Raw genomic sequence first — 13361 nt, 5'->3', positions numbered from 1 at the left:
GATAAAATATAAACAGAAGCGTTTACATATATTTTTAACCATTACTCCAACTGATCATCTTGTGCATCTTTAATTGGAGTATAATTGCTATTGGAATACAGAAAAGGGGAAGATCAGTATGGGCTAGTGTTTAGAAAGTCAACAAGTAGTAGGTGCGAACTGAAATATGTCTTGACATTTAGATGGGTGAGAAAGAAGAGGAGACAAGGCAATTGTGTGAAGAGAAATAGTAAGAGCTAAGGAAAACGGATGTCTTCACCCTTTCCCTCCTCAAGAGAAATAGATTTTGATTTGGAAATTTATAGGGCATTTTTCCCCTGGGAGAGTGCCAGAATATCTGTGGTAAAGAGAGTTAAATGCTGTTTATAAGAATCCAATTTTCTTAAATAATAACCAGCATGAAGGGGAAGGGAAATGGACATTTTAATACAATGCTGATGAGAATTAAAATAGAAATGTTCCTGAAATGACTCTGAAAATACAAATCAAAACCCCTCAAATGTGAACATCCTTGGGATTTTGTCCAAAAGAAAGAATCATCAATATGTACAGAGATCTAGCTACAGGGAGGGTTTCTCACAGGTTGTTTCTAATAGATAAATACTAGAAACAATCTACATTCAAAAAAATAGAATACTGGTTAAATAAACAAAAGGACAATCCAAACACGGAAGAATGATGGAGCCATTTGAAAAGATACAGAATATTTAATGGCCTAGAGAGCTATTTAGTGGACATTGTTTTTGCCTATCCAGCATTCCTTCTTACGGTAATAAAACCCATCTCTACTTTTTCGGAAACCACACATTCCCTGCCTCAGTCTACAGGGAATGGTCAGAGGTGTAGAAGCCAATGAGGCCTGGCCAATAAGAGTATCGTATCTCCTGGCAATAACAATTGGTTCAGGTGGACACAGGACCCAAACAAGACCAATCAGAGTCAACTTCATGATGTTTGATCACCCTCTTGGAAAAGTGTCACTTTCTTTCCATTGAGCTTGCTAAGCTGACAAAAAGTAAACTTGGAGCTGTTAATGGCCCTTCTGCTACCACACTGACAGACTACCTGAGATGATGGCATCACAAAGGAAAACAGAATTTAGAAATGGAGAAAAAATAGATTATTAGTGTTATTTGATCATTTGGATCCAGCCATGTCTAAAGCTAGACTCTATCCTTGGACTTTTTATTTATGTGAACCAAAAAGTTCTAGTTTTTGTTTAAGTCAGTTTGATTTGGGCTTCTGTCATTTTCAACCACGAGTTCTAATTTACAAACTTACATTAGGGCAAAAAAAGCAGGCTACAAAACAATATGTACAATAAGATTGAGATTTTTATTTTAAAAACACATACTATACATGTATAGAAAATATAACAGGACACTTCCTCAAATTAACAGTTGGCATTCTGAGGTGGCTGGGTAGTTGATGATTTTTACTTTTTCCATTTTTACTTATCTCTATTTTCTAATAGCTCTATGGTAAAATATATATATATATATATATATGGTAAAAATATATAAAAATAATATAAATATGGTAAAATATATATATAATATAACAGGGAAAAATTCATTTAAAAATTAGATATAAAGAACTCTGAAGCATTCTATTCAGCCATCTTCACTTCCTGCACTCTGTTGATTATAACCCCAGATCCATTCTTTATATCTACCACAGTAAATGACTTTTAGCTGGAGACATGGCTACCCAGGGTGAGACTGTATTTCTGAGCCTCCTTTGTAACTAGTTGTGGCCATGTGACCAATGAATATATGCAGAACTGATATGTGCAACCTGTGTCGCTTCCTTAATGTCTTCCCTTTCCTCTCTTTGGTCCTTCCTACAGGTTGGCATGCTGAGGGACAGCTGAGTAAGCTTCAATCATGCAGAAAAGATAACATCATACAGTAAGGAAAAACAATATAACAGGAACCTGGGTCTCTGAATGAACTCGTGAAGCAGAGCTATCTACCCGCCCTGGGCGACTTGTCCAGCTGTGAGGTGAGAAATAAACTTCAATCTAATTTAAGCCACTGTGTTTCTGAATGTCTTTGTTATATCATTTTAGCCTATGCCTTACTAATATACTTCCTAAAGTTAAATGAGCAAATTATGTAGTTATGTAGTTATCTATGAGGTATGTGTGTGTACACGCCATCATTTTCATGCCCAATATATCTGATTCTAAACACTTAAACCCTCACTCTCTAGTTCCAAGTGAAACACAGGTAAAATAAAATGTGAGTGATAAATGGCATAAAGACAGATTTTCTGCTTAAACAATTTGGAGTTTAAAAGGTCAGTTGTGTAACTGTAGGACCTATCCTTTTCATATACTGATTCTTCAGCTTTCCCAGCAGTTCTGGGAACTATTATGATTCAATAAATTCCTATTTCTGGTTAAATCATCTAGTCAACTTCAGTTGCTTAAAACTAAGAACTCTGATGGATACAGCATACAGATAGCCTTCTGAGGGTTCATGAACTCCTTGAACCCTATATGAAATATTTCACACACACACACACACACACACACACACACACACACACACACACACACAGTGTTTTCTGGGGAGAGGTTACATAGCTTACATCACATTCTCAATGGAGTCCATGATAAGATGTGGGCATATATGTGAGAGGGGAGACAATGCAATATTGTCCTTTCAAGTTCATTATAAACTTCTCTGCTACCGCTGGAAACACATTTTTTTTTCCATTATAGGATTTTAATTTAAAACTGAACCAGAATTAATAGACCGGATCAAACAATGAGATGCAGAGACAACATAAAGAGGGTCCAGAAAAAGGAGAATGCCCATGAGGAGTGGTGATATTATGCAGATAACCTCTTGTTGGGAGGGGAGGAGGACCTATGCCTTCAGGATGAGTTGAGGAGTAGCAAATCAATTGACCAAAAAATAAAAGTTTGAAATATCTGCAGTGGAAAGACAGAGAGGCAAGCAATCAGTAAGATGGGTTAGAAGACTGTGGATAAAGAGCTATGGGGCCAGGTGTGGTGGCTCATGCTTGTAATCCTAGCACTTTGGGAGGCCAAGGTGGACAGATCACTTGAGCTCAAGAGTTCAAGAACAGCCTGGCCAATGCAGTGAAACTCCATCTCTACTAAAAATATAAAAAAATTAGCTGGACATGGTGGTACGCGCCTGTAATCCCAGCTACTCTGGAGGCTAAGGCAGGAGAATTGCTTGAACCCAGGAGGCAGAGATTGCAGTGAGTCAAGATCCCACCACTGCATTCCAGCCTAGCCTGGGTGACAGAGCAAGACTCTGTCTCATCAAAAAAAAAAAAAAAAAAAAAAAAAAAGACTTATGGGTGAGTCATATGGGTGAGTCAAGAGATTACACCTATAACCTAACCAAGCTTGCCATTCTCAAGAACTAAAAGAGAATTAACTGAAGAAAGGTGAAACTGGTTAGAATGAGTAATTAGCTACATGCTATAGATAAACTCTGTGATTAAATGAATAGTCACAGGTATGCAGGCAATATATTAATAGTACAGTGTTTGTTAAGAGCATGAAATCTACAACTTAATTGTTTGAGTTCAAAAATGCAACTATTTCCAAGTGATCAAGGTCAATACCAACAGTGGTAAGTCAGATTAACGGTGTGCATCTTTGATATGATGTGATAAAAATGGCATTTTTATCTCTGTGGTATTCCTCCCCAAAGCCCATAACCTCAGTCTAATTATGGGAAAACAAATCTCAATTGAGTAAGACATTCTACAAAACAACTGATTAGTATGATTAGTACTCCCAAAACTGCCAAGGTCATCAAAAGCAAGTAAAATCTAAAAAACTGTCATACCCAAGAGGAGGCTAAGGAGACATAATGATTTAATGTAATGTGATATCTTGGATAGGATCCTGGAACTCAAAAGAGCATTAGGTAAGAAACTAAAGAAATGTGAATAAAGTATGCACTTTAGTTAACAATAGTGTATCACCACTGGTTCATTACTAGTAACCCATGCACCATATTAACATAAGATATAAGTAACAGGGGAACCTGGATATGGGGTAGATAGGAACTTACTGTAACATCTTTGTAATTTTCCTGTAAATGTAAAATGGTCCTAAAAAAATAAAGTTTCTTTTTAAAAAATGCAGTCATTTCACTTACTAACCTTGAGCAAGTTACTTAGCCTTTCTGTGCCTCACTTGACTCATCTATAAAATTAAAATTAGGTTGATAACGGCAGCAACCTAACTCAAGAATGTGCTGTGAAGACTAAATGAGTTCATATAATTAAGTGCTTAGAGTAGTGCCTCACAGTTAGGAAGCACCGGTTTGGTATCAGCAATGATTATTTTTTAACACAGATGCTCCTTAACTTATGATGGGGTTACATCTGGATAAACCCAACAAAAATCGAAAATGCACTTTCAACTTAGGATATTTTTTCAACATACTGTACGTTTATTGGGATGTACCCTATTGTAAGTTGCAGAATGTACTGAATGCATGAGACTTTTCCATCATTGTAAAGTTGAAAAATTTTATGTCAGGAAGCATCTGTACTTGTAAAGTGCAGTAAAATTGTATGCAAAAGGAGTAAAAATAGCCTGATGATATTAAACTCTAACTTTATAAATGAAATTGAAATAAAATTCCTCCAATTGAAAATATGTCAAAAATTACATAATTTCAAGGTCAGTAAATCAAGGGAAGTATAAACCACGTTTATACTATGGTTACATGGTGGGCCACCATATAGATTTTGCTAGCCCTGGTATGAATTTATCCTCAATTAAGGATCTAGGATCCTATTGCTCACATAAAAGGTGACAGCTCTGTTACTGAAGGTCTAAAATTCCTCATGTTATAAGAAGACTAAGTCTGTATTTTAATACCAAAGTAATGACTTAGATGACTCTCATGGAGAAAAGGTAGCTAGGCTACAGAGGCAAGGTCAAAGTTAAACGGCGAGAAACTTTTAAATCATTTAGGTGGATGGTAGTAGAAATTACCAGAAGTCTAAGACTCAGATAGACATTTTTCCTTGTTAGAATACAACTGATAAAACATGACCAACATATGCTGCCTCTTAATTCCTGCTTTAAACTGTCCAGATCCACCGTGGCTAATGAGATTCTGAGTATGTAAAACCACTTAGCTGTCTTCCCCTTTTTCTAATAACTCAAAATTTCAGTTTAAGTTCTGAAATTCATGTAAATATTATGACGGTTAAAACAAGTAATTAGTATATCATATGTATTTCTTCATTATGTCTTTAACATTTTAAGATATCAATCTGTAGTATGCTCAGAATGTTTACTATATATTTACTATATATTATTTGCAAAGTATTATATAAGAAAAAGAATTGTCCCGAAGTTACATAAAAAAAAAAATTTGATGAGGCCAGATGTGGTGGCTCACACCTGTAATCCCAGCACTTTGGGAGGCTGAGGTGGGCGGATCACTTGAGGTCAGGAGTTCAAGACCAGCCTGGCCAACATGGCGAAACAGTGTCTCTACTAAAAATACAAAATTTAGCTGGGCACACTTCTGTAGTCCCAGCTACTTGGGAGGCTGAGGCAGAAGAATGGCTTGAACCCGGGAGACAGAGGTTGCAGTGAGAAGAGATCGCGCTATCGCACGATCTCCAGTCTGGGTGACAGAGCAAGACTCTGTCTCAAAAAAAAAAAAAAAAATTGATGAATGTCAGTGTGACATTAACAGTGACAGGCTTTGATTTGTTTACAGTAGATGAACAACTACTTAGAGAAGTCTGACTGCTCACTTAATCAAAAAGCTGAGTGCAAATAAATGTATCTTTATGACAAAGGTCAAAGACTCAGTCAGGGCGTTGAAGGAAAATATAAAAATTAGATCCATTTAATCTAGAAAAAAATAGAGAAAAAGAATATACAGACAAAGGACTTTTCCAAAATCTTGAATGTTTGTTTTTTTCCTTATTTGCAATAAGAAGATTGAAATTTCAAACCATCCAAAATATTAAATTGCTTTGAAATATTTCCCCTCATATCTAAAAATCAAAAACATTTTTTCACAGTACATTTTATTTTTGAAATTTTATTTTTGGAATAGTTTGGTCACTGAAGATGTAAACTGTCTACACCCATTTTACTTTGATGAGTCTTCTTGAGTAGCATTTTTTAAACAACTTCATTTATTTTAGATTTTTTAAAATGTCATTTTTTATATCTCCTATAAATTAAAAATGTCAATTTAAAATTATTGAAGAATGCACATAGCAATCTCTCACTCAAAAAAGGATAATCTTTTTATTTCATAACGAATAGCCCACCAAGATATTTCTGTATGCATACTAAAGAATAGCTTAATTTTATTTCAGTAATCATTAGCCATGCAAACTACCTTTGTTGTAAGGAATTATAGCAACCAATGTGTGTAAAATTTTTCCAAGATTACACAATGTATAAAAATTTTATATTCACATTATAATTTCTCTGGTAATAGATACATGTTAAGAGTTTCATATGTGAATTTACTTATGTTGGTAAATAAATGTTTTATTTTTTTAATTTTGTTAAAATATTCTTGATATTTTGATTTTCAAATGAAACATTTACTGTTTGTTTCTCCACAAAAATGATGAATCTTTTACTATATAAATTGTTCTCTTTATGGCAACAAGTCTCCAAAGAAAATACAAACAATGAAACCACATTAGCTCAATTGATTTCCAAATTAAATTATTAGTGGCTTCTATTCCCTTAAGATAATGCCAAGTCATGAACTAATTAAAAAAATTTAAATTAAATACACTATTTACCTACATACAGATATTCCCCTCTCCATTACACAAATGATGACAGATGACTAGAGTATACATTTTTTATCCTTCCAATTCCACATTCTTAAGGTTAGAAGAGGAAAAGGTGGTAAATATCCTCAAGTGAGAGATACTTAAATATATAAATTCATTTTGTCTCAATCCATATGATGCCTGTATCATTAATAACCAACTTATAAATTACAAGTGTTATCAAAAGCTGCACAGAAATTTTAAAAGAAAAATATAATAATCAAATTAGACAAATGATAAGTTATTTGTGCCTTTAAATATTTAGAAATATTTTTGAATGAAGATTGATGAGAAAGATGACTTTCATGCTCTAACTTGTTACATAATCTTATTGTAGTTTAAACTGATCAATAAGAAAATCCATTTCAAAGATAAAGCCAGATTCCAAGAAAAAGGTAGATAAAGTCACTATGAAATGACCAATTTTTTCCTGTATTTTCTTTCTTCTAACTGATTTCCCCTTCTTCCTGTCCCCTTTTCACCAGATAATCACATCTAGCCCCTCTACATTCCCTTAAACTCTCCTGAAGGAATGTCCTTCATTTCCTTAAATAGCACACATTTCAGTGAAAGTGAAGGTAACAGGAATTAGTAGCTGTCATCTTAGAGACATGTTACTTCCGTATTCTCTATATTAGTCTGGAGAGCTGTAACACAGACAGGACAAAGAGAAATAACCATAAGAAAAATATTATTGACAACTACAATTGTGTCAAAAAATTGGTAACTATAATGTGCATCTCTTTGTAGAACCTTTCCTTTTCATTAAATTAAAAAATGACTCTATAATCTGTTAAAAACTAAAATGTCACATAAAATTTCATACTATAGAAATGTTTTCTATAGTTTTGATATGAATACAGAAGGTTAATGAATGAAGCAAACCATAGGCAATGATACAGGAAATTGCTACTGTGTATTATTTTCAAAGCTGAGCCAGATCTATATATAGAACACAAGATATTTCAAAATGAATGCTATTTGTTGTCTTTGTAATTTTACAGAATATTAGAACATTAAAAAAATCCTAGAAGTATCACATGTTCATACCAAGATATATGTGTATGCAGATGTACATATATAATCAGATTTTAAATAATAAATACTAAATTATTTAAAAACATTATAGAGCTATATCCCCACACCCCTTTTCTAACAGTAAGAAAATAATCAACCTGCATGAACTGGAATCAGATTCATTTTCTTCTTCACTAGTGCCATCATCCACTTCTGGTCTATCCAGCCAATGTGCACCGCCACAATCTTCTGCTGTAAACTCAAATGCAGGGACTTCAGAGGTGGATGCCATTGGCCAAGAAGGTGAATTCTGAAAATCCAGTTGGCTGGACCTTTGGTAACCAATTGAAGCCAAAGGCAATTGTAGGCTACATGGATCTAAAAACTTTCTCCCACCGTTTGCGCCAGTCTGTCCTCGGTTCCAAAATTCTCCCTGCTGGCTGTCAACTGTAGAATTAGGAGATGATGCTTGATGGCCAAACCACCTCCATCTGATTTTCAAAATCTGTTTCACATCAAACTCTTTACGAGAACCAGACATCCTCAGAGAAACCAAGTGATCGTCTAGGCAACGGGCAAAAAGCACTGCACACAGATTTGTGCATCCAACCAAGACAAGAGAAGTATATGCCCTGCTGTACACAACAAAAAAATGTAAAGGAAAATAAATCACATTTATATATGTATCTACAATTACTTTTATGCCAGTATATCAGATTTTAAAGAACAAAGGATAATGAATAAAGATGAAACACGGTGGAACATTCCGTTCAATCAGAGCAAACTCTCATCCACCTATCCTGAAGCAGCTAGACCACTTTCCCGGCTCTCCTTTCCCATACTGACCATTAGGTCTCACAAACACTGACAGCATTCATTAAAGTCCTTTCAAATGCAGAACACCACCCCCTTTTTCTTAAACCACAAATGACAGAGACAGAAAACACTATCCCCGTTGCAGTATCTCAGTCTCTGCTGCTTAGTATATTAACTCTTTTATTGCTGAAACTCTATAGCATTTCCCTTTGTATTTAAAAATAATCACTTTAAAACTAAAATGTTTCTATTTCTAAACTAAGTCCCTAAGTGAAATACCACAAAACAAGTTTTTTAAAAAGCATTTGTAAAATTAGATGAGTTATGGTGATTTTCAAGCTGTGCTCTCTGGGTGGGGAATGAGGAGGAAAGGGGAGTACAAAGGTGGGGCTCCAGATTGGTGCCTTCACCTCTATCTTCTCCCTTCATAAAACAAATGGATCTAATTAATATAGTAAGATCCTGGGTAAGATTTCACTCAGATAAAGAATAACGAGGAGAATAAAAAGTCTGAAAACTACAAAGGATCAAAAAGTAACAAATACTATTTTTCAAATAAACTGAGGCCAGGAATTCTTACTATAAGTAGAAATGGGCCACTGCCAGTTAGTATAATACCCAAATGTCTATGACATTACTTAGGAAAAGGAAAGTGCCCCTCAAAAAAGCTACCAGGGACTGGGATGGGACTATTGGGTGTACAAGTGCCCTAATGGTGCCCTCTGTTAGCAAAACAAACAATGGTTTGAACATGGTTACAGTTAAGGCAAATTGATAAAGCAAATAAAAATAAATCAAACTAAAAAATACTGAGTAGTTACTGTGAACAATGCAATCTACTAGGCATTGTCAGGGACACAGAGAGATATACATCTTGGTTCCTAACCCCCAAAATAATTAAATCTAGCTACTGAACCAAATACAAAATATTTGATAAGGTAAAATAAGAAACATTAATATGTTGCAATATTAAAGTGTGATCTATCAATGCAGAATTTGAGTTTTCAGGGTGCTCAGTATTTACTCCTTTATCAACTAATTCCATATAAAAGGCGATACCTATGTAAGCTGACCAAAAAACAAAAACAAAAACTACTTTGGAGGTTTACAAAAATATTGTGAGGCATATATCTTAACCTCACACAACTCTTTAGGAGAATACAAATTATTCAGAGAAACAAGAATGAGAAGCATAAAAAGCCAAGTACAATTTCGTGCTAAATAATACGGGAAAAACCATAAAAACTGCATGAAAGAAAGGAGATATCAGGATGGCAATGGAGTGGTATGGGCCAGTTTCATTAGGGAGAAGGCTGCTAAGAACAGTAAAATGTTGTTTAGGTAGAATGACAGATTTCTATAGAAAAAGATTCTAATAAAAGCATGAGGTGGGCATATCTACAAGGAAGAGGTGGGAAATAATCAGTTTGATCAGCCAGCCATACCTAAGTAATTTTAAGGGGTAGGAAGAGATGAAGTTAGATGAATACAATGAGATAAAATGCCTTGAGCATGCAGCAAAGGCATTATTGAATGGACTGTTGAACAGGACAATGTTTTAGAAAATTAACTTGGCGGTACTGTGCAGGACGCATTAGAAAGTGAAATGACACTTTCCCCGCTCCTCTCACCTTTGTCAGACTCCTTCTGATCAACACCCTTCTAACTTCACTCTACCTATCCAACTTTATTTCTAACTGTTTTCCAACATAGACACACCACTTCATTGGTCAAGGCAGTCTACATTATGGTGTTCCCTCTTTTATAACACTGCCTCCCAGAGAAACTCTGGTTTAAAAAACACACTTCATCCTTCAAGGTTTAGCTCAGGCACTATCATCTTTGCAAACACTTCAATTACTCTAAGTAGGTGGTTCTCAACAAGGGAAGCACCAACCTGCTCCTAAAGGCTTCTGGAAGATGGGTAGTGGTGGTGGTGGTGGCGGTGGTAGATTTTTAGTTGTTGGAATGACCAGCGAGTGCTATAGACGTTGAGTGGGCTGGGGCCAGAGACAGCAAACATCTGGCAATGAAAGATGATACCTTTATTTTGTCAATCCTCCTCCACTCATTCCCATGGTAATCATTGTTGACACCAAGCTTGGTACATACAGCCTTTCACACCTCTCTCCATGTTTAAAAATCATGGACAAATTTATATACACATAGACAGATCATATTGTATTCATCTTTTAGCATTTTGCTCTTCTCATCTAATTTTATATATACATGAAAATATTAATCTTTTTAAGAGTCACATGATATTTCACTGCTGTAAAAAAACAATTTATTAAACTATCTCCTTGCTAATGGGCATTTAGGTTGATTTCAGGTTTTGGGGTTTTTGCCATCAAAATAATGTTGAAAGAAACATCCTTGTGAGGCTTGTATATCTACAGAATTTATTCCCAGGAGTGGACTTGCTGGGTTGAAGATATGTGTATTTTATTTTATTTTATTTTATTTTATTTTAAGACAGAACCTAACTCTGTCACCCAGGCAGGAGCACAGTGGTGCAATCTTGGCTCACCACAGGCTCCATCTTCTGGGTTCACACAATTCTTATGCCTCAGCCTCCTGAGTAGCCGGGACTACAGGCACGCACCACCATGTCCAGCTAATTTTTTATGTTTTTACTAGACATGGGGTTTCTAGAGTGCAGTGGCGTGATCTCGGCTCACTGCAACCTCCGTCTCCCAGGTTCAAGCAATTCTCCTGCCTGAGCCTCCTGAGTAGCTGGGATTACATGCGTGCGCCACCATGCCTGGCTAATTTTTGTATTTTTTCAGTAGAAACGGGGTTTTACCATATTGGCCAGGCTAGTCTCAAACTCCTGACCTCAAGTGATCCGCCCGCCTCGGCCTCCCAAAATGCTGGGATTACGGGCGTGAACCACCGTGCCTGGCCATATTGTCTTTTTAATTTTAGTCATTCTGACAGGTGTGTAATGGTATCCCATTTGGTTTTCCTTAACATTTTCTTCATTATTAATGTGGCTCAGTAACTCTTCATGTTTATTGGTCATTTGGATATCCTCCATGAAGTGGCTATTTAGGCCTCTATTTTTTTTTTCTATTAAGTTATCAATCTTTATCTTCTTGATTTGTAGTTCTTATATTTCTGATATTTCTTTATAAAAATATGAAGTAAGCTTAAACATTAATGCCTTTATGGAATGAAATTCAGCATTTACTTAAAAAACACCTTTTCTTCTGTTCCAACAACTTTCACCAACAATATAAAATTATTTTGCCCCAAAATTTATCCAGCTCTGATGACAAGTATTTCCCAGGAAAATTATTTATAAAAGATCAATATGTATTAAAAACCACTACATTGTTAAATTATCAAAATAGTCTTCACTGACTACTCTCTGTAAACTAGACCCCTCATCATTCACAAGCCCGCTGACCCTCCTAATTTTTCTCACTAGCGCTTACGACCACCTGGCATATTAGATGTTTATTTGCCTATTGTCTTTATCCTCACTACAAAGTAAGCTCAAGTGAAGCTTTGTTTTAGTTATGACTGTAATCCCAGCACTTATAATAGAATAGTACCTAGGAGACAGTAAGTGCTCAATAAATATTTCTCTAATGAATACATAAATTATTCAACAATTATAAGAGCAATAATAAAATCCAACAATTGTAAGAGCAATAATAAAAGTAGATACTTATACTGTCTATTTTTTAAATTATAAAATAAGAATCTAATTTTAAAATTACAGACACATTTACCTTGGTGATAAAATTTTTCTTTTTTTTTTTTTTGAGACAGGGTATCACTGTGTCACACAAGCTAGAGTGCCGTGGCTCGATCTCAGCTCACTGCATCCACAACTTCCTGAGCTCAGGTGATCCTTCCATCTCAGCTCCCAGGTAACTAGGACTACAGGCACCCGCCACCACACCTGGCGAATTTTTGTAGAGCCAGGGTTTTGCCATGTTGCCCAGGCTGGTCTTGAATTTCTGAGCTCAAGTGATCCGCCCACCACGGCCCCCCAAAGTCCTAAGATTACAGGCCTGAGCCACAGTGCCTGGCTGGCAAAATCGTACAGTATTTTTTCAACTTAGGAGAAAAATCACAATGTTATTCTAAGAATTTCTTTTTTCTATTCATTCTTAAGGCATAAAATTCTATCACTTGAAATCCAATGGCTAAACAGCAGATGTCTTTTCAAGTGGACACACTTTCTTCAAACTAATTACAAAATTATATTCTGTACCTCTGATTTTATAACCTTGCTTTATTTCAGGTTAAACTTGAGATACAAAAGCTCAAGTATTATTTAAAATAGATAATATGTGTCAATTATGAATGCATTTTTCAAAATGTAATTAAAGGACCCATGTGCAATTTGTCTCAAAACTGCTCAAATCTTAGTCTGTGAATTTAAAAGATGACACTATTCAGTATTACAATAGAAACATTGAAATGTCATTAAGATAGACTGAAGGTGAGCTCACTTGAACAGCGTGGCTTTTAAAGCTATGTCTTTACTCAATTTAAATCATGGCTATTTGGTAGCTACTTTATATTACTAATCATCATTACATCAATCTCTCTTCACATAGAGTTTTTTAGGTAACAGTATTTATGGCTCATCAATTTTAATAAATCTATTTCTAAAGTTTTAAGTGTGTGATATACACTGCATTAAAAAAATCAAGAATTTTACCATACTAACCCAGCAGCTCTTA

The 13361-nt window shown here is 35.3% G+C and overlaps 1 protein-coding gene across 7 annotated transcripts in view; it reads right to left on the bottom strand.

Annotated features, from left to right (window-relative positions):
- KLHL5 (kelch like family member 5) overlaps positions 1–13361 on the bottom strand; it is a 77674-nt gene that overhangs the window by 51176 nt on the left and 13137 nt on the right. For 2 of the 7 annotated variants that reach the window (XM_030921476.1, XM_030921479.1), the window contains 2 exons: positions 10556–10681; positions 8001–8477 (listed from right to left, as the gene is read on the bottom strand). The exons of 2 other annotated variants lie outside the window; for them this stretch is intronic. In XM_030921476.1, the coding sequence (XP_030777336.1) occupies positions 8001–8383 (383 nt within the window). In that variant the 5' untranslated portion in view covers positions 8384–8477; positions 10556–10681. The remainder of the gene's footprint in view (positions 1–8000; positions 8478–10555; positions 10682–13361) is intronic. 3 more of the 7 variants (XM_030921477.1, XM_030921478.1, XM_030921486.1) reach the window with 3 other exon arrangements.

This window comes from Rhinopithecus roxellana, chromosome 2 (genome assembly GCF_007565055.1).
Source record: "Rhinopithecus roxellana isolate Shanxi Qingling chromosome 2, ASM756505v1, whole genome shotgun sequence".
Classification (NCBI taxonomy): domain Eukaryota; kingdom Metazoa; phylum Chordata; class Mammalia; order Primates; family Cercopithecidae; genus Rhinopithecus; species Rhinopithecus roxellana.
Note: the sequence above shows the minus strand (reverse complement) of the source record. Positions and strands in the feature narration are given on the sequence as shown.